The 20,520-nt window shown below is 41.4% G+C and overlaps 1 protein-coding gene across 12 annotated transcripts in view; it reads right to left on the reverse strand.

Annotated features, from left to right (window-relative positions):
• KPNA1 (karyopherin subunit alpha 1) overlaps window positions 1–20,520 on the reverse strand; it is a 181,911-nt gene that overhangs the window by 38,561 nt on the left and 122,830 nt on the right. For 7 of the 12 annotated variants that reach the window (XR_012154830.1, XR_012154829.1, XM_073310977.1 and 4 more), the window contains 4 exons: window positions 11,827–11,926; window positions 10,022–10,185; window positions 6,297–6,375; window positions 4,050–4,175 (listed from right to left, as the gene is read on the reverse strand). Coding sequence is in view for 7 of the 12 variants with exons in the window: in XM_073310977.1 (XP_073167078.1) it covers window positions 4,050–4,175; window positions 6,297–6,375; window positions 10,022–10,185; window positions 11,827–11,926 (469 nt within the window). In the remaining 5 variants the exon portion in view is untranslated. Of the gene's footprint in view, window positions 1–623; window positions 3,838–4,049; window positions 4,176–6,296; window positions 6,376–10,021; window positions 10,186–11,826; window positions 11,927–20,520 lie in introns of those variants that run through there. The other 5 variants (XR_012154835.1, XR_012154833.1, XR_012154834.1 and 2 more) reach the window with 2 other exon arrangements.

Raw genomic sequence — 20,520 nt, forward strand, 5'->3', positions numbered from 1 at the left:
TCTTTCCCATGCTCAGACCATCATGTAAAAACACTAGAATGTCCTTTGTCCTGATGTGCACTCCCTGTAACAACATCTAAACTCAAGTGATACATAGACATTATTTGTATGTTTCCTCAGAGATGCTAGGAAGGTGTTTATCATCTTCTTAAAGTAAGTAAGTGACGGTGGTTCCTTACACTCAGCTTCCCTTACACTCAGCTAGCCTAAGCTAATTGTATCCAGTTTGCAAATTAATTCCAATTCAGCAGTCTCTCGTTGGAGTCTGTTTTTTGTTGAAGAATTGCCACTTTTAGGTCTGTAATCGAGTGACCAAAGAGATTGAAGTGTTCTCCGACTGGTTTTTGAATTACAGACCTAAAAGTGGCAATTCTTCAACAAAAAAACTTAAAAAACAGATTCCAAGAGACTGCTGAATTGGAATTAATTTGCAAACTGGATACAATTAACTTAGGCTTGAATAAAGACTGGGAGTGGATGGGTCATTACACAAAGTAAAACTATTTCCCCATGTTTATTGCCCCCCTCCCCCCGCTGTTCCTCAGATGTTCTTGTCAGCTGCTGGAAATGTCCCACCTTGATTATCACTACAAAAGGTTTCTGCCCCCACCCCACCCTCCTGCTGGTAATAGCTCACCTTACCTGATCACTCTCCTTACAGTGTGTATGGTAACACCCATTGTTTCATGTTCTCTGTGTATATAAATTTCCCCACTGTATTTTCCACTGAATGCATTCGATGAAGTGAGCTGTAGCTCACGAAAGCTTATGCTCAAATAACTTTGTTAGTCTCTAAGGTGCCACAAGTACTCCTTTTCTCCTTGCAGATACAGACTAACACGGCTGCTACTTTGAAACCTGTCATTTGGGGGAAAAGGTAAACTTGTCCCTGGGACAATGAGCTAGTTTTATTGAATAGGCTTCACTAGTTATCTCAAGTACCTGAAGTGGTTTATTTTCAGGTGAGGGCCCACCATGAAGTGCCCCTCATGAGGGGAGGGGAGAGGAAATCTGCTCAGACTTGGGAAACCCCAAACAAAAGAAGCTTTTGGGGTTGGATGGTTTTCCAGAGGATCAGACTCTTGCTCTTCCTATCACCAGGAAAAGCAGCAATGGCATCCTCCTACCATGTAATCTCTGTGCTGGAACCTGGAGGAACAGTGGCTTCAAACACCTGCCGAGATAAGAGAGTCTGAAGATTCTCTCTCACTGGAAGGACAGACTTATTCTCTTGTCTAAAGCCTCAGTGTCTGCTTTGTCTACATGCTCTCCTCAAAGAGCTTATCAACAAAATACTGAGAAATATATCAGATTTTAGCTTGCAATTCCAATTTCTTCAGGCGGAGCCACAGGCCCCTAAAATGTATCTTTGGTAATTTTGAATGTACAGCAAACTGGAGTCAGGTAAAGCACCAGTCCTGAAAATGTTGCTTGGGAAATCTAGTTTAAAACAGGGGTGCAACGATAGCTCAGTGGTTTGAGCATTGGCTTGCTAAACCCAGGGTTGTGAGTTCAATCCCTGAGGGGGCCATTTAGGGATCTGGGGCAAAAATCGGGGATTGGTCCTGAGGAGGGGGGTTGAACTAGATGATCTCCTGAGGTCCCTTCCAACCCTGATATTCTATGATTTTATGTAGGGTTTTTTTATTTTGCTGATGCTCACAATGGGCTCCTTATTGACTACAGAACTGCGCAATAGGAAACTGCAGCCAAAACTCTCAGGACTCAAGCTACTGCATCCACATTTAGTCTAAGTGATCTTATTCTCCTCTGTAGGTTTAGCGGGAATACTCCTTCAGCTGATCTGACTACAGAACCCATAGCAGACTTCTGGCCTGGTCTCAGAGGAGGGAGCTTCCACGCAGCCTGCTCAACTGTCTCAGCATGGACCTCATCCACATACCACCACCTCCTGTCTGCCATTTCTGATCGGGAGAAGCTGAAAGTGCTGTCCTGCAAACCATCCTTGGAAAGAAAGGTATTTCTCTCCCCCCCCACTTTCTTTTGAGGGCAACTACACCTTTATATCCCCTTAGTGGTTCAGCAAGGGCACCCACTCTCAGGCTCCCCTGGCTGCCACCTCTCATGGGTTGAGACCCACATCTCTCTCTCTTCTGATTGAGTATTCCCAGGCTGAACAGTTCCCTGCCTTCTCTTTGTTATTCCCAGCAAAAGATAGTCTGCCTAAACAGGCCTGTTTGCTTCTCCCTTCAGAGATGGTACACAGTGTAATTGCCAACAGTTATAAATTACCACCCAGCACTTCCTATGCAAGTCTATTTTATTCTTAAGGTAAAAAACAATAGAGAAAACACATTAAAATAATAAAAACCTACACGCATACTAATAAACTTACCAGAGATCACCCCAATTGCCTCCAACATGTGCTCTTCCAGGTGAGTCTTTCAAGCACAAAAGGGGGTCGCTTTTGTGGTCAACAAGTCCATAGAATCATAGAAGATTTGGGTTGAAAGAGACCTCCGGAGGTCATCTGGTCCAACCCCCTGCTCAAAGTAGGACCAACACCAACTAAATCATCCCAGCCAGGTTTAGTCAAGCCAGGCCTTAAAATCCTCTAAGGATGGAGAGTCCAGAACAGATTCAGCTCAGAACTAGCATACTCATGAAAAGTTTAGTCCATCTTTATACAGTTCAGGGATCTCTGATCTGGAGTTTCCAGGAGCAGGTAATCAGTATATAATGTGTTCTTCTCCTCAGGGTATAGCTTCAAAAGGCCTCCCAAGTACCTCCTAGGAAACCCACTTCACACATATTGTCCCAAACAGTCCTCTGACATTCCTAACATTTACATTAGTCATGTCCCTAGAAAAACTGCATACAATCCTACAACACCACAAACAATTGTATTTTTAATACAATAGACCCCAGAGGTATTAAACCTAATTCAATAAAGTTTATTCAGGATACTGTAGAATATTGCCATCTGTCACAGGCAGTTTTGAGACAAAAACCTCAAAGCCAATGAGGAAACTTGAGATGTTTAGTTTAAAATATTTTTTAAATCCGCAGTGAGACCTGCAGTCTGTTACAAGTGCAGATTGGAGGCAGACAATTCTGGAGAGTTCTTCCTGCGGGCCAGCCCTAACCCCAGGCTCAAAGCCACCAGAATCACCAGGGTAAACACAACTATGCTGACAGAAGAGTGCATCTGTCACCATAGCTGATGTTATTTGAGAAGATGGTATTATTATACCAGCAGGACTTATCCTCCTCTTGGTATATGCTGCAATTACATTCTGGGGGGGGTGGGGGGGCCTATACCAGCATAGCTATGCAGATATAGCTTTGCCAGCACAGGCTCTGTAGTGTAGACATGGCCTTTAAATGACATTTGTTCCTACACAGTAGCACTGAAGACAGTATTGTAATAAAAGTTGAGAGACTCAGGGAGGGGACTATCCTCAGCTTGAGGGTCAGTGCTTTTCAATATCTTGGTAAAAAATTATTTTGATTTTAGTTGAGCTGGATAGGCCAAAATGAGGTACAATGGTCATTGGTATGAATTTTGAGGGAATGTAGACAAGAAGAAATTAAGGAAGTATTTGAGAGAGTGGATTTCCAGATAAGGTGGTAAAGTAAAGAAGTGTTTGTGTGTTTAACCAAAATTTGGCTGTTCATCTCAAATTTATTATATACATTTGCTTGGGAGTATCTATACATACTGGGTGTTGAGGGGATGAGATCACAGGGGATTGGTGTTTTTTGTTTAGTTTGCTGATCGGGCTTTCTCCCAGATTGTTTGTAGCCATGTTGTTTTCTTGCATTTAATAGCATTTTGCTTTCTTCTGGCATAACTTTTCCTCCCGTCTCAAGTGTCTGAATTTGAAAAAAAAAGTTTGAAATGTTTTAAGCTAACAAATTCTATAGCAGAGATGGCAGCATTGTTAAAGCCTTCCACAAATACAGGGTGGTCATGAGCCTGCTTCTCTTCATATAAACTATAAGAGCAATGCCACCTGATTGTTGATGAAATAAACTCCTAGACTTTGGGCCAAAGATCACAAAAGGAACATAGCTGGGTAGGTTACCTGGATCTGGGCTCTGTTTCCAGCTGTAATGTTGGATATTGTCCAACATGCCTCCTTTTTGATAGACTCCTTAGGGCTGCTCAGCAAGTGCAATAAACTCTGCAGAGCTGAGCAATTCAGAATTACCTGAAGAGAAAAAGAGAGAGCGAGAGAGAGCACGCTTAGACTGTGTCTAGAATAGACAGCCATTTGACACAGGTAATCCCTAAAAGGAAGAGACAATTACTAACATTTATCTAGCACTTTTCACCAGATGTTTCCAAAATGTTTCACAAAATAGTAATTAATCCCCTTGTTAAGTGTTGTCCTCGTTTTATGGACAGGGAAACTGATGCACAGAAAAATTAAGTGATTCAGTGCTGGGACCATGTGTTCAATACGTACAGTAACGCCTCACTTAATGTTGTAGTTGTGTTCCTGAAAAATGCAACTTTAAGCTAAACTATGTTAAGCAAATCCAATTTCCCCATAAGAATTAATGTAAATGGGGGGGGGGGGGGTTAGGTTCCAGGGAAATGTTTTTCACCAAACAAAAGACTATATATACACACACACACAGTGTAAGTTTTAAATGAATAATTTAATAGTGGTACGCAGCAATGATTGTGAAGCTTGGTTGAGGTGGTGAAGTCAGAGGGTGGGATATTTCCCAGGGAATGAAGGAAGGGGAGACAGCATGGCAGACAGTGTGTGTGTGTGTGTGTGTGTGTGTGTGTGTGTGTGTGTGTGTGTGTGTGTGTGTGTGTGTGTGTGTGTGTGTGTGTGTGTGTGTGTGTGTGTGTGTGTGTGTGTGTGTGTGTGTGTTTAAGTAGATCAGCAAGCTGAGACGCAGCTGCTGCTAGGAAGCTCTCTCCCTCCTGAGCCCTGTTGTGTGTGTCCCCTGCTCTATGGAAGATGGCGAAGCGGGGTGCAGGAGCAGGGGGGAGAGGGACTCCCTGACATTAGCCCCCCCTTCTCAGCAAGCAGAGGCTCAGGGAGCAACTCCAAGGCAGAGGGCAGGAGCAGCACATGGCAGTGGTGGAAGGAAGGGACAGCTGAACTGCCAGCACTTGACAGCCTGCTGGGTGACTGCCGCACAGAGAATTTAGGGGAGCAGGGAGCTGATGGGGGGGCTGCCGGTCCCCCCTGGTTCCAAGCCCCCACCAGCTAGCTGCAACGAGCTGCTCTTTCTGCAAGCAGTGGACAAAGCAGGTGGCTGCCAAACGATGTTATAAAGAAGCATTGCACAACTTTAAACGAGCATGTTCTCTAATTGATCAGCAACGAAACAACGTTAATCGGGATGACTAAGTGAGAAGTTACTGTATTTATACAGCACCTAGCACAATATGAGGTCCTGGATCCAAATGTGGCCCTAATGAACATGAAGGAGGTTTTGTTTGTTTTTTTATTGGTTTTCTTTTTGCACTGAGACTCCTTAAACAGACAGGCTCTGCATTTCTTTGGCTCTCTAGTTCCTTGCCTCACTGTCACAGCCTGTGAGGCCTGATGCCACACTATGCCTGACTCCTGGATTCCAGTTGTGAACACCATGATTCCCCCCAGAATAGATTTCTGTGACTGAATTATACACGAAAGAAGCTGGTTGTTAAACACAACAATGTTAACATAACCCTCAGATACGAGATATAAATAATGCACTGTGACAATTATAAAGATTACTCAACTGTCTCAAGCACTACTTCTGTTAAACTGAAGCAGAGTGTTTCTGGTTGCTATTAAGTGGTCTTCCTACCCGAACTCAGTGTTATGAGACTGAAGATGATGTATCAAAAATGATGTATTCTCATACACAATATGTCATCAGTGAACTAATCACTTGGTTAGGAAACTGGGTTTCAGCTTTGGCACAGACCACAAAGAAAAAGGAATGCTTTCAACCTAGAACTTGGAGGACATTAGGCCACATCATAGAACCACCACAAAATTCAGCATAACAGGTAGTTTTTGCTTGGGAATACTAAAACAGGAATACTCAGAGGGTGCTGTAGGTCAAGACTGACCAATATCTGCATACCTATATGGGAACCCAAGATTGGAACAGCATGGTCAGGACTGAATGCAGTGATGGAGGTTTGCGTGAGAGCTTGAAAAACATGTTCTGCTGCAATCAGTTCCCTTTTTGAGTTCCAAAAATGACAGTTTTTAATAAAGGGAAAACATAGAGGCTTGTGAGTATATAAATTACCCCCGCTAACTAAGAGAAAGAAAGATGGTATTACAAGACAGTAGCAGCGGAGGCCATACCTGTGTCTGGATATCATCCCCTGTCACAATGTTCCCAACTGCTCGTAAGGCAGGAGATACCACTTTGTAGTCACAGTGCCTGCAATTCAAAGCAAAAACTTAGACTAAGCAGCCCAAAAGTATCTGCACCTCCACCCTTTAGTCAGGACCCACTGCCACCTTGCTAGCCCTAGGAGAATTCTCCTGCCAAGTTTGACTGAAATTACTGAATATGTTTTAGAGTTAGAGACAAGCTAAAATGCATTTTGATTTGAAACTAATAGCTTTTAAATGTCTAACACTTAACTAGAGCACAGGCTTTAAACAAAACACAACAACCAACACATTGGCCATGATGTTAAAAAGTAAGTGCCTCAATTTAGACTATTAACTTTAAAGGCACCTGAAAAAGTGGCCTGGTTTTCAAAGAACACCAAGCACCCAGGCTCCTCTCCTTGACTTGGGAACCTAACTTTAGGTTCTTGGCGATTGCTGTCTAATCCATTACAATGTAGATATGATGATGATGAAACATAGCTCTCAGAGGTTAAAATCTAATACATATAAATTTGGTGAAGAATAATTCACTGTGGTAGCGGTATTTTTCCTTGACAACTTTATTGAAACCAAAAGGAAATTTCCAGATAAACTGATAACGACTATTATGTTTAGAAATTTGATTTAATCTTGTCTCAAAAATGTAGGGTGAAAATCTTAAAGGAACCCTGTTAGCTTTTGAACTGATTTTCAAAAGTGCTGAACATCCACAGTTTTAATGGATAGGAGCTGCTCAGAACCCCTGAAAATCAGTCATCTGAAATCTAGTTAATTTTAAAAGTGTAATTAAAGTGCTTATATAATATGAGTCAATAGTGTAACACTGTTACAAAAAAAGTAAACATAATTCTGGGACGTATTAGCAAGAGTGTTGTAAGCAAGACAAGTAGTAATTCTTCTGCTCTACTCCACGCTGATTAGACCTCAACTGGAGTACTGTATCCAGTTCTGGGTGCCACATTTCAGGAAAGATGAAGACAAACTGGAGAAAGTCCAGAGGAGAGCAACAAAAATGATTAAAGGTCTAGAAAACATGACCTATGAGGGAAGACTGAAAAATGCGTTTATTTAGACTGGAGAAGAGAAGATTGAGAGGGGAAATGCTAACAGTTTTCAATACATAAAAGGTTGTTACAAGGAGGAGGGGGCAAAAAAATTATTCTCCTTAACCTCTGAGGATAGGACAAGAAGCTTTTGGCTTAAATTGTAGCAAGGGCGGTTTAGGTTAGACATTAGGAAAAACTTCCCTACTGTCCAGGTGGAATAAATTGCCCAGAGAGTTTGTAGAATCTCCATGATTGGAGATTTTTAAGAGCAAGTTAAACAATGGTTGATGGTTTAGATAATACTTTAGTTCTGCCATGAGTGCAGGGCACTGGACTAAGTGACCTCTCGAGGTCCCTTCCAGTCCTACGATTCTATGATTCTAGTTTCAGATATTATACCTGACCCCAAGTCCTCCAGTCAGTTTTTTTCCTCATTATTTACAGTATTTTTCTCTCCTTTGTTGCTGTATGAAATACTCACAGCATGGAAAATAATTTACTAGCTATAAAAGGGAAACAGTGAAACTGACTGCACGCAAACTGCTGCCAAATGCACAAAATAAACTAATTCAAAAAAAATAAATCTAATCTCTAAGGGCAACTTCAGTACACAAAATTTTTGGTCACTAGTTTCTTAGAATTTTTTTTTTTTAATTGTTAGGAGGGTTTTATTTCTGCTTTTATTAGTCACTGAGCGTAAATTGGAATTTCCTTTTAATAGGAAACTGAATTTCCCTCTTCCCCTTAATACCAGACAAATTACTCAGAATACACAAAAAATAAATGGCTCATGACTATATCTTCAAGTGGACCACATTCTGGCAAGCAAAATGTCCTCCTATTAACACAATTTCTGTTGGAGTGGCAGGGACCTTAGGAAATTATCTGCATCTAAATCACCTGAAATTGTTAATTCTGATAAAGTTTGATTAATTCTCAAATTTCTGTATCTCTTCTCTCATTCTTTAGAGATTCCATCATTAGAGGATGGTGATATGGCCCTTAATAGGACAGAGAAAATTCTAGGAAATATTTTATAATTCCTAAGAGCTTAATTGTATAAGACTCTCTGATATGCAAAATCAATATCCTTTTTATGAAAGAATGAAACTAGTCTAATATTACACTTCCACAGGCTGAGCTGTCTGCCGTTATTCCTGGCCATTTTGTGTGTCTGCTCAATATAAAAGTCAGGAAACTAATTTAAAGTATTTAAATCAGGGTTTTACCAACTACCACATCTATGTATTTATGGAGAAGTGAATCGAAAACATATCATGCATATTTGAGAAAAGTTTAAGAACAGATGAGAGCTGCAGCAAGAACATTTTTAAGCAGCTTACAATTAATTATTCTTTACCCTAAGTTTAATACATTTGTTGCTTCCATCAGAGGAGATTTTGCTTTGTTTCTTTTCCTGAACCACATGTTCCTTTTTAAAGGCACACTATTGGTTCAGTTCAATTTTGGCATGAACCATGACTGGAAATCAGGTTACCTTGTCAACTTTTAGATCATTCTTAAAGAACAAGTTATACTTGTTTTTCCAGATGTTTCACAGACTATTTTTTATATTTATGATTGATCAATGGTACCATTTTATTGAAGATCAAACTGAGCAAAAGTAGAAATGGTGCTGTTTCCTCTAATTATAAGACATTAAAAAGAAAATAGTAAGTAGCAACTTTTTCAGTCATTTTCTCTCATATTGCATTCTTAATAAGTGATTATTAGGTTCTGTTTATTACTGGGTTATCCTCTAGCCATTTTAGCAAGAGAGTTGTACATTCTCTCTCTTTACACATTTTGTAGGGCTTTGTATTAATGCAGTCATGTCTTGAAGGTTAGAGAATAGACTAACATGAGTATGGACTGAATTGGCTTAAGTCCCATTTTTGTAACTTCAGTATAAAATAAACTGTTGTACCAAATTTCAGTTTTAACGGAACCTTAAAAAGCTATTTTTCAAAATCAAGTTCTTTTTTTTAAAGATATTGTTTATACCCTAGAAACTGTTTAAACTGTTTCAGTATGGAAGACTAAACGTTTTTCTGAAAATTTCAGCATAAATTTGTCAACTTGGATGTCTAATACCAGGCTCCTAAGTCCATATATAGGTGCCAAAATAAAAAGTCAAAATGTATACAATTACTCATCACCCACAACTCCCATTAAAGCCAAAGGGGGCTGCAGGGAGTCTGCATTTCAGAAAAAATCAGTCTACTTTTACTTCGGGGTCTGAAGAACATGATTTAGAATCTAACTTTGGGCACCAAGGATTGAAAATGTTGATCCCAACTTTTAACCCCTTTGTTCTGAAGCTGATTTCAAATCCTAATCCCCTCAATTCTCCCATGCCCCAATTTCTTGCACAAGAAAAGTAGCAACAAAGTCTGAGAATTGCTCTTGGTTTGTAGCCCTCAAGTTCACCCACTTGCTATTGATGGCTCTTCTGCAGCAGCCTTTGAGAAGAGCAGGGACTGTAGAATAGGTGAACAAGCTGGCTTTAAGCCAGGAAAATGACTGTTTAACCCTACTGTTCCAGAAATTCTACCTAACCTTACTATTGTAGGAAGCTGAGCTGTGAGGAAAGTGTAAAGAGGTAACAGTGAGTAATACGCTTGTTAAAAGTGAAGTTCTTACATCAGCAGCTCAACAAGTCTTCTGCACACTCCTGCATCAATCACAGCTTGGATTTTATCATTAGGTCCATCAGACAAATATGACAGGGCCCAGCAGGCATCTGCTAGCACATCTGTGTCATTGACAAAGAGCAACCAGGACAGCACACTCAGACAAGGTGCAACCTACATTAAGTAGAAAAAGCAGATGTATGAACAGTTGAATTCAAAGGGCCAAGACAGCTGGGAGAAGTATTCTAAAAGCAAGTATTGTTTTTGACTACTGAGCAGTAGAATATGCAGGTACTCATTCTGGAAAACGTGGAGAACCTAAATCAATACTTCCATGCAGTGTCCAATTTTCATGGGGAAGCAGGAGTGAATTCTGCTTCAACCTCAGAAGTGCAGACATGGTCAGACATGCAGCAGCAAATATCACCACGGGAGAAACTGGGAGCAGTGTGATATTCAGAATCAGTTATATGGTTTCCGGCTCTGCACAAGTTGCAGCTATTATCGATAGTGCCCCGTAATGCTTTGTCAGGCCCTGGACCATCCAGCAGCAAAGTCACCAGACTAGTACAAGTGTCCCACCCGCTTTCAGACCTGGGCCAGTTTGAGTGACTATAAGTAAAATGACATGAGCTCAAAGCAGTGTGGCATTAGAGAGAGGTCTTAAATACATCCATGCAGAACCCCACAACTTCCTGATGTTAGACTAAGCAACTCGGCAACCCAACCATCCTGCCTGTATCACTTGTGGCAGTGCCCTATGAAGCCCTCCCAGTATTGATTGCTCCTCCTGTTTCGAACTAGATGCATGCTGTGTACATACCACTTATTACTATGAGTGCATAGTAAAGGCCAGACTTTGCTCAGTGCAAATAGGTATGACACAGTATTGAAGACATAATGGGTAGGATTGCAGACAGTTTGTTCAATACTTCCCATTCCATCATCAACCCCCCCCAAAATATACATCCCCCCCCAAAATATACATCAGACACTCATATAATTGGTGCTCTGCTTGAGAAGCTTGACTCGAGTTTAAGGAATTTGAGAGTTGCAGCCAGGCTCCACAGAACTGACGGTTACAAGTGAGGCAGAGTTCTGTCAGGAGAATGCACAAATCATGGAAAGGTACCCAAACTCTCTGTGGAAGAACGAACATTCTTCTGTACATTAAGTAAAAATAACTGATCTCCAGAAGATAGCAAGTCTTCATTCCATGTACTAGGTTAGCAGGACTGGTTTGGAAACTGATTTTTTCATAAAATACCTTTCTCTGAAAAATACTAACCATTCAAAAACCCCACCTCTATCAGTTATCTAAGAGGTGGACCTGGAGGTACCATTTTAGTTCCTTGTGGAGAGCTCTCCACATCACAAAAAACCCCCACCATTTCAGTTGGTGCTAATTCACTCCCCCGCTTGTTGATAGTCTCAGCAAGAGGGCAAAGAGTAACTGGATCATGAAAAATGAACTCCCTCTCTTTTCTAGAGGTGGTGTCCATGTTAGAGGTGAGACATACTGGCAAGGACAGTACATATGGGAGAAACTTGCACTGCAGCTGACTATATGCTGGACCTGATTCTATGAATCAAGAACTTTACTTCCAAAGCTGTCAATCTATACACATTTCAACAGCACCAAGCACACTCAAAAACAAGCCTGATTTGTAAGAAGTCTGTTCAAAGAGAAATTTTGAAAATCCCAAATGTTTCTGCTGCTTCGCACTAAACACCACAATGCCTTTCTTTCTTCCTTATTCATGGACATCATCTCACTACCTCTCAAATCCTTGATTTCTTTAACACATTTCTTACCTTGGCAAACTCTGGAGGAGGATTCTTCCCTCTGCAGAGGTTTGATAGAGCCCACACAGCATTTCGGGTCATGGTGAGACGGTTCTGTTTTGAAAGTAATCTGAACATTAAAAACAAAACAAAAAAAAACAAAACAATCAAGGTCTTTACTTCTAAACTCAGTCCAAGAACAAAGCACACTATAGTACTGTTATTTCAGGTGCAAGAAGCATTTAAGGTGGCCCAAAGTCCAGCTCAGAAAGTTTACATTAAACATGTGTCACTGGTGAAATAAGAATCATACACATGCTCCCTGCCTGCAGAGCCCCTCCCTGTAGATTTTGCTAGTCCAGTGGCATTTGTGCTGTGTCAAAGATGACGTTTGAAAAATAACTGCAATTTTGTTAAAGATCAGGATCTCCACGGAAGTTTTCAATTGGTTTAGGAGCTCTGCTCCTCAACTGACTTAATGGTCTTATAGTGAACAGGATCTTTCAAAAAAATGCAACATCAATTGTGTCAAAGATCTAGTTCTTCATGAAACAGTTCTGCTGGCTCAATAGCTCTACCACTCCTAAAATAATATGAACAATTACATACCAATCCTGGTCTTCGTGAAAGTAACAACTACTGTGCTCTTTAACTGGCTGAACAGTTCCATGCCAACAGATTTTTGACAGAGCTTGAGCCAGCTAAAAAATTTCACAAAGAACAGGAACTGCAACTGAACCGCTACTTTGACAAACAGGATCTTTATGAAAGTGGAATCTGTTTTAATTAAACAAGTCATTGTTGTGCCAAAGTTTCACTTTTAATCTATCAGCATTATTCATTGTAACTACATCCTTATGAGTAATGATTAGCTGGGGGAGGAGAACAATGTGTTTCCTTTTCAAAGACGTCTTGGAAAAAATTTTCAAGGAGAAAGTAGTTAAGGACATTGAGGTCAATGCTAATTGGGATAAAATACAACATTGTTTTACAAAAGGTAGATCGTGTCAAACCAACCTGATCTCCTTCTTTGAGAAGGTAACAGATTTTTTTAGACAAAGGAAATGCAGTGGATCTAATTTACCTCGATTTCAGTAAGGCATTTGATATGGTTCCACATGGGGAATTATTAGTTAAATTGGAAAAGATGGGGATCAATATGAAAATTGAAAGGTGGATAAGGAACTGGTTAAAAGGGGAGACTACAATGGGTCACACTGAAAGATGAACTGTCAGGCTGGAAGGAGATTACTAGTGGAGTTCCCCAGGGATCGGTTTTGGGATCAATCTTATTTAATCTTTTTATTACTGACCTTGGCACAAAAAGTGGGAATGTGCTAATAAAGTCTGCAGATGACACAAAGCTGGGAGGCATTGCCAATACAGAGAAGGACCGGGATATCATACAGGAAGATCTGGATGACCTTGTAAACTCGAGTAATAGCATTGGATAAAATTTAATAGTGAAAAGTGCAAGGTCATGCATTTAGGGATTAAGAATTTTTGTTATAAACTGGGGACACATCACTTGGAAGTAACAGAGGAGAAGGACCTCGGTGTATTGGTTGACTACAGGATGACTATGAGCCGCCAATGTGATACTGCCGTGAAAAAAGTTAACGCGGTCTTGGGATGCATCAGGCGAGGTATTTTCAGTGAAGATAAGGAGGTGTTAGTACCGTTATACAAGGCACTGGTGAGACCTCACCTGGAATACTGTGTGCAGTTCTGGTCTCCCATGTTTAAGAAGGATGAATTCAAACTGGAACAGGTACAGAGCAGGGCTACTAGAACAATCCGTGGAATGGAAAACCTGTCTTATGAAAGGAGACTCAAAGAGCTTGGCTTGTTTAGCCTAACCAAAAGAAGGCTATGGGGAGATAGGATTGCTCTCTATAAATATATCAGAGGGATAAATACCAGGGAGGGAGAAGAATTATTTAAGCTCAGTACCAATGGGGACACAAGAACAATTGGATATAAACTGGCCATCAGAAAGTTTAGACTTGAAATTAGACAAAGGTTTCTAACCATCAGAGGAGTGAAGTTCCGGAACAGCCTTCCAAGGGAAGCAGTGGGGCAAAAGACATATTTGGCTTCAAGACTAAGCTTGATAAGTTTATGGAAGGGATGATATGATGGGGCAGCTTAATTTTGGCAATTAATTGATCTTCAACTATTAGCGGTAGATATGCCCAATGGCCTGTGATGGGATGTTAGATGGGGTAGGATCGGAGTTACTACAGAGAATTCTTTCCTGGGTGTCTGGATGGTGAGTCTTGCCCACATGCTCAGGGTTTAGCTGATCGCCATATTTGGGGTTGGGAAGGAATTTTCCTCCAGGGCAGGTTGGCAGAGGCCCTGGGGGTTTTTAGCCTTCCTCTGCAGTGTGGGGTACGGGTCACTTGCTAGAGGATTCTCTGCACCTCGAAGTCTTTAACCCACAATTTGAGAACTTCAATGGCTCAGACATAGGTTAGAGGTTTGTTACGGAAGTGGGTGGGTGAGATTTTTGTGGCCTGTGTTGCGCAGGAGGTCATACTAGATGATCATAATGGTTCCTTCTGACCTTAAAGTCTATAATTCTAACATATGTGGCTTGGCCTAGGCTCTCTCAAATACAAAAGAATAGTAAATGTGGTTTTTCGAGATGTGTGGTCATTCCACTCTTGGTGTACATATGCCCCACGCAAGGAAGATCTGATTCTTTAGAACAGCAGTCTATATTTGGATCATGCATGTGGCCTGAGTGCCCTCTTGTTCCCCATAGTAGAGGACAATTTAGAGTGGGGTGATTAGAATCTGCACTCTGTTCCCTCACCTATAAGAATTCCATAGATTAGAAACAGGACTCCTGTTAGCTGGTATGGAAGGCAGTTTGTGGAATCTGTGTGGACAACATATAGATTCACAGATTCCAAGGCCCGAAGGGACCACTGTGATCATCTAGTCTGACCTCCTGTATAACACAGGCCATAGAACTGCCCCAAAATAATTCCTAGAGCTGATCTTTTAGAAAAACGTCCAAACTTGATTTAAAAATAGTCAGTGATGGAGAATCCATCAGGATCCTTGGTAAACTGTTCTCACTGTGAAAAAATTTACACCTAATTTTCAGTCTGAATTTGTCTAGCTTCAGCTTCCAGCCATTGGATCATGTTATACCTTTCTCTGCTAGATTAGAGAGATCATTATTAAATATCTGTTCCCCATGTAGATGTATAGTCTGTAAATGTGTCACCCCTTAACCTTATCTATCTTATGCAAAATAGATTGAGTTCTTTCAGTCTATCATATAAAGCATGTTTTCTAATCCTTTAACCATTCTCGCTTTGCTGTATTAAAACGTATACTGCTTGTGCCCAGTTTACCAAGTGATCCACAATGCTCTGAATCATTGATCTGTCCTCTTCATTATTTTCCACTCCTCCAGTTTTGGGTCATCTGCAAATTTTATCAGTGATGATTTTATGTTTTCTTCCAGATAATTGACAAAACATGTTAAATAGCAAAGGGACAAGAATTGAGTCTGGTGGGACTCCATTGGAAACATCTCCTTGATAACTCCCCATTTATAATTACATTTTGAGACTTGGATGGTGAGATATCGTCTTTTATTGGACCAACTTCCATTGGTGAAAGAGACCAACATGGCTACAACAATACTGCAAACATTTTGAGATCTATCAGTTAGCCAGTTTTTAATCCATTTAATGTGTGCCATGTTAATTTTATAGTGTTCAAGATTTTAAATCAAAATGTAGTGTGGTACCAAGTCAAAAGCCTTACAATGTTTAAGTATATTACATCAACACTATTACCTTTATCAACCAATTTTGTAATCTCATCAAAAAAAGATAGCAAGTTCATTGGAAAAGATCCATTTCCCATAAACCCATGGTGATTTGCATTACATCACCTGCCATTAATTCCTTATTAATCAAGTCCCTTACGGCCACTCCATTATCTTGCTTGGGATAGAATCATGGAAGATTATGGTTGGAAGAGACCTCAGGAGGTCATCTAGTCAAACCCACAGCTCAAAGAAGGACAAACCCCTAACTAAATCATCCCAGGCAGGGCATTGTAAAGCCTGATCTTAAAAACCTCAAAGGATGGAGATTCCACCACCTCCCTAGGTAACCCATTCCAGTGCTTCTCCACCCTCCTAGTGAAACAGTGTGTCCTAATATCCAACCTAGACCTCCCCCACTGCAACTTGAGAACCCCACTTCAGGTAGTTGAAGGCTCTTATCAAATCCCCCCCTCACTAGTCTCTTCTGCAGACTAAATAACCCCAGTTCCCTCAGCCTCTCCTCATAAGTCATGTGCCCCAGCCCTGAATCATTTTCGTTGTCCTCCGCTGGACTCTCTCCAATTTGTCCACATCCCCTCTGTAGTGGGGTGTAAAGATGTGGTTCTGGTGGGACCCAACTGAGAGTGCCAATTCAGGACAAATTGCTTAAAGCAGAGCAGTTACAGCCCAAGGCTGGGTTTTTTTCACCTCTCAGGCAAACCAAACCAGGCAGCCAGAGAAGACTTTGGATTTACCCCACTAGCTAACCACAAGTCACACAAGCAATTCCCTTAGACACTCCAGTTTCCCAGTATCACCACCAGTGCCACTTGTTATGGGGACAAATGGTTATGAAAACCAATACCCCAATAAAAGAAAAAAGGTTCTCCCGATCCCAAAGGACCAAGCCCCAGACCCAGGTCAATATACAAATCAGATCTTACCCACAAATCATGCTGTTGCCAATCCTTTAGAATCTAAAATCTAAAGGTTTATTCATAAAAGGAAAAAGATATAGATGAGAGCAAGAATTGGTTAAATGGAATCAATTACATACAGTAATGGCAAAGTTCTTGGTTCAGGCTTGCAGCAGTGATTGAATAAACTGCAGGTTGAAATCAAGTCTCTGGAGTACATCCACAGTTGGGATGGGTCATCAGTCATTGGTTCAAAGCTTCAGTGTAGCAAAGTTCCTCCAGAGGTAAGAAGCAGGACTGAAGACAAGATGGAGGAGCTGCAGCAGCTTTTTATATTCTCTTGCCATGTGGTCTTTCTTTGTTCCAAAGACAAGCTGTTCATCACATGGCATGGAAAAACCTCAGAGTTCTGTCCATAGGCATGTCCCTGCATACCTTACTGAGTCACAAGGTGTGTCTGCCTTCTCTCAATGGGTCAATTGTATAGCTGATGGTCCTTAATGGGCCATCAAGCTGGCTAGGCAGAGCTGACACCAACTTGTCTGGGGTGTCACCCAGAAGCATAGCACACGTTTGAAATACAGACAGTATAGAGCCAATACTTATATCTTTAAATACAAAAATGATACATGCATATAGATCACAAACATAACCAGCAAACCATAATCTTGTCTTAGACACCTTATTTGACCCCCTTTATACAAGATTTGGTGCCGCTACAGGACCTTGGTTGCAACCATGTTCGATATGGTCCCAGTTCAAGTCAGTAACATGACGGGGACCAAAACTGACACAATACTCCAGATGTGGCCTCACCAGTGCCAAATAGAGGGGAATAATCACTTCCCAAGATCTGCTGGCCATGCTCCTACTAATACAGTCCAATATGCCATTAGCCATCTTGCAACAAGGGCACACTGCTTACTCATATTCAGCTTCTCGTCCACTGTAATCCCCAGCTCCTTTTCTGCACAACTGCTGCTTAGCCAGTCGGTCCCCAGCCTGTAGCTGTACATGGAATTCTTCTGTCCTAAGTGCAGGACTCTGCACTAGTCCTTGTTGAACATCATCAGATTTCTTTTGGCCCAATCCTCCAATTTGTCTAGGTCACTCTGGACCCTATCTCTACCCTCCAACATATCTACCCCTCCCCGCAGCTTAGTGTCATCTGCGAACTTGCTGAGGGTGCAATTAATCCCATCATCCAGATCATTAATAAAGACGTTGAACAAAACCGGCCCCAGGGCGGACCCCCTGGGGCACTCCGCTTTATACCGGCTGCCAATTAGACATTGAGCTGTTGATCACTACCCACTGAGCCCGACAATCTAGCCAGCTTTCTATCCACCTTATAGCCCATTCATCCAATCCATACTTTTTTCACTTGCTGGCAAGAATACTGTGGGAGACCGTATCAAAAGCTTTACTAAAGTCAAGATATATCACGTCCACCGGTTTCCCCATATCCACAGAGCCTCTTATCTCATCACAGAAGGCAATCAGGTTGGTCAGACATGACTTGCCTGCAGTGAATCCATGTTGACTGTTCCTGATCATCTTCCTCTCCAAGTGCTTCAAAACGGTTTCTTTGAGGATCTGCTCCATGATTTTTCCAGAGACTGAGGTGTGGCTGTAGCTTCCTGGATTCTCCTCCTTCCCTTTTTTAAAAATGGGCACTATATTAGCCTTTTTCCAATCGTCCGGGACCTCCCCTGATTGCCACGAGTTTTCAAAGGTAATGGCCTTTCAAAGGTAATCTGCAATCATATCAGCCAATTCCCTCAATACCCTCTGATGCATTAGATCTGGACCCGTGGACTTGTGCATGTCCAGCTTTTCTAAATAGTCCTTGTCAGGTTTTCCAACACACACTCTGAACTCTGGCATGCAGATGTGGGGACCAACATGAAAGACCCCCTAAGCTTATATTCTACCAGCTTAGGTTAAAACTTCCAAGGCACAAATTCCTTTCCTTGTCCTTGGACAGTATTGCTGCCACCACCAACCAAGTGATTTACACAAAAATTTAGGAAAGCGTCACTTGGAATCCCTATCCCTGCAAAATATCCCCCCAAGCCCCTTCAAGCCCTTTCCTGGGGAGGCTTGAGAATAAACTACCAACCAGCTGCCTTAACAATGTAAGCACAGACCAGACGCTTTGTCTTCAGGATACTGAAATCAATCAGGTTCTTAAAAGAAGAACTTTATTTAGAAAGAAAAAAATAAAAATCACATCTGCAAAATCAGGATGGAAGGTAACTTTACTGGATAATAAAAAGATTTAAAACACAGAGGATTCCCCACTGGGCTCAGCTTCACAGTTACAAAAACAGGAATAAAACTCTCTCTGCAGCACAGGAAAATTCACAAGCTAAAACAAAAGATAACCTAACTCATTTCCTTGCCCTACTTACAATTTGTGTGAATTTAGATGGATTATTCCGAGTATATTTTCAGGAGATGTTGTACCTGCTTGGCTTCTCCTCCATCCGGAGAGGGAACAACAAACAGAGCACAAACAAAACCTCCCCCCCGCCCCCGCAGATTTGAAAGTATCTTCTTTTCTCATTTGTCCTTCTGGTCAGGTACTGACTAGGTTATTTGAACTACTTAACCCCTTACAGGTAAGGCAATTTAGTATAGCTGCCAAGGAGGGATTTTATGCTACCCTTCTCTCTATATTCATGACAGTCCTTAACTTGTTCTTCAACCACTGAGGGCTGCTCACCTTCTCCCCATACTGTGCTGCCCAGGACAGCAGTGTGGGATCTGACCTTGTCTGTGAAGACCAAGGCAAAAAAAAAAAAAAAAAAAAAAGAGCATTGAGTACTTCAGTTTTTTCCACATCATCTGTCTCTAGGCTGCCTCCCCCATTCAGTAAGGGTCCCACACTTTTCCTGACCTTTTTCTTCTTCCTAACATACCTGTAGAAACCCTTCTTTTTACCCTTCACATCCCTTGCTAGCTGCAACTCCAGTTGTGTTTTTGCTTTCCTGATTACACTCCTGCATGCTCGAGCAATATTTTTATACTCCTCCCTAGTCTTCTCAGTAAGTTTCCTCTTCTTGTAAGCTTCCTTTTTACGTTTAAGCTCACCGAAGATTTCACTGTTAAGCCCAGCTGGTCACCCGCCATATTTGCTATTCTTTCTGCACATCGGGATGGTTTGTTCCTGTGCCGCTTCTTTAAAATACAGCCAGCTTTCAACATCAGGCTAACAGGCCTATAATTTACCATGTACCATTTTAAAAACTGACACAAAATTAGCTTTCTTCTATACTTCTGGAACTTCTCCAGAGCTCAAAGACTTACTGAAAATCAACATTAACGGCCCGACAAGTGCCTCAGCCAGCTCTTTTAAAGCATCTCAGGGAACTAATTACTGCAAGGTAAGTAACTGTTAGTTTTTATTTATTTGTTGTTTATATATTCTGCTCTTGGTGACTAAAACAGAGTTTCCCTACTAGTAGGAGGCAGGCCACAGGAGGCCTACGTGAAGAGTGAGTATAGGAATGCCTTACAAAAAAAAAGTGTCCAACATGCATACTTGCATCAGAGAACAATAAATGTTAAAGGTGTTGATCTGTCCTACACAACTCTGATATGGGAATGTTATCCACATGGGCCATACAGGCTGCCTGAGCCTGTAGAAGGAGCTTTAACCTGTTCAGGTGGATTTTTCTTAGATAAAACAATGACAGTCCAAGACACACTTGGATAGTCTAAGCCCTGGTCTACGCTACGAGATTAGGTCGAATTTAGTCGTGTTAGGTCGATTTTAAAATGAATGAGTCTACACAACCAACCCCGTTCTGTCGACCTAAAGGGCTCTCAAAATCGACTTCTGTACTCCTCCCAGCCGAGGGGAGTAGTGTTAAAATTGACCTTGCTGGGTCGAATTTGGGGTAGTGCAGATGCAATTCAACAGTATTGGCCTCCGGGAGCTATGCCAGAGTGCTCCAATGTGACCGCTCTGGACAGCACTTTCAACTCCGATGCACTAGCTAGGTA

The sequence above is a fragment of the Lepidochelys kempii genome, chromosome 1, assembly GCF_965140265.1.
Source record: "Lepidochelys kempii isolate rLepKem1 chromosome 1, rLepKem1.hap2, whole genome shotgun sequence".
NCBI classification, from domain to species: domain Eukaryota; kingdom Metazoa; phylum Chordata; order Testudines; family Cheloniidae; genus Lepidochelys; species Lepidochelys kempii.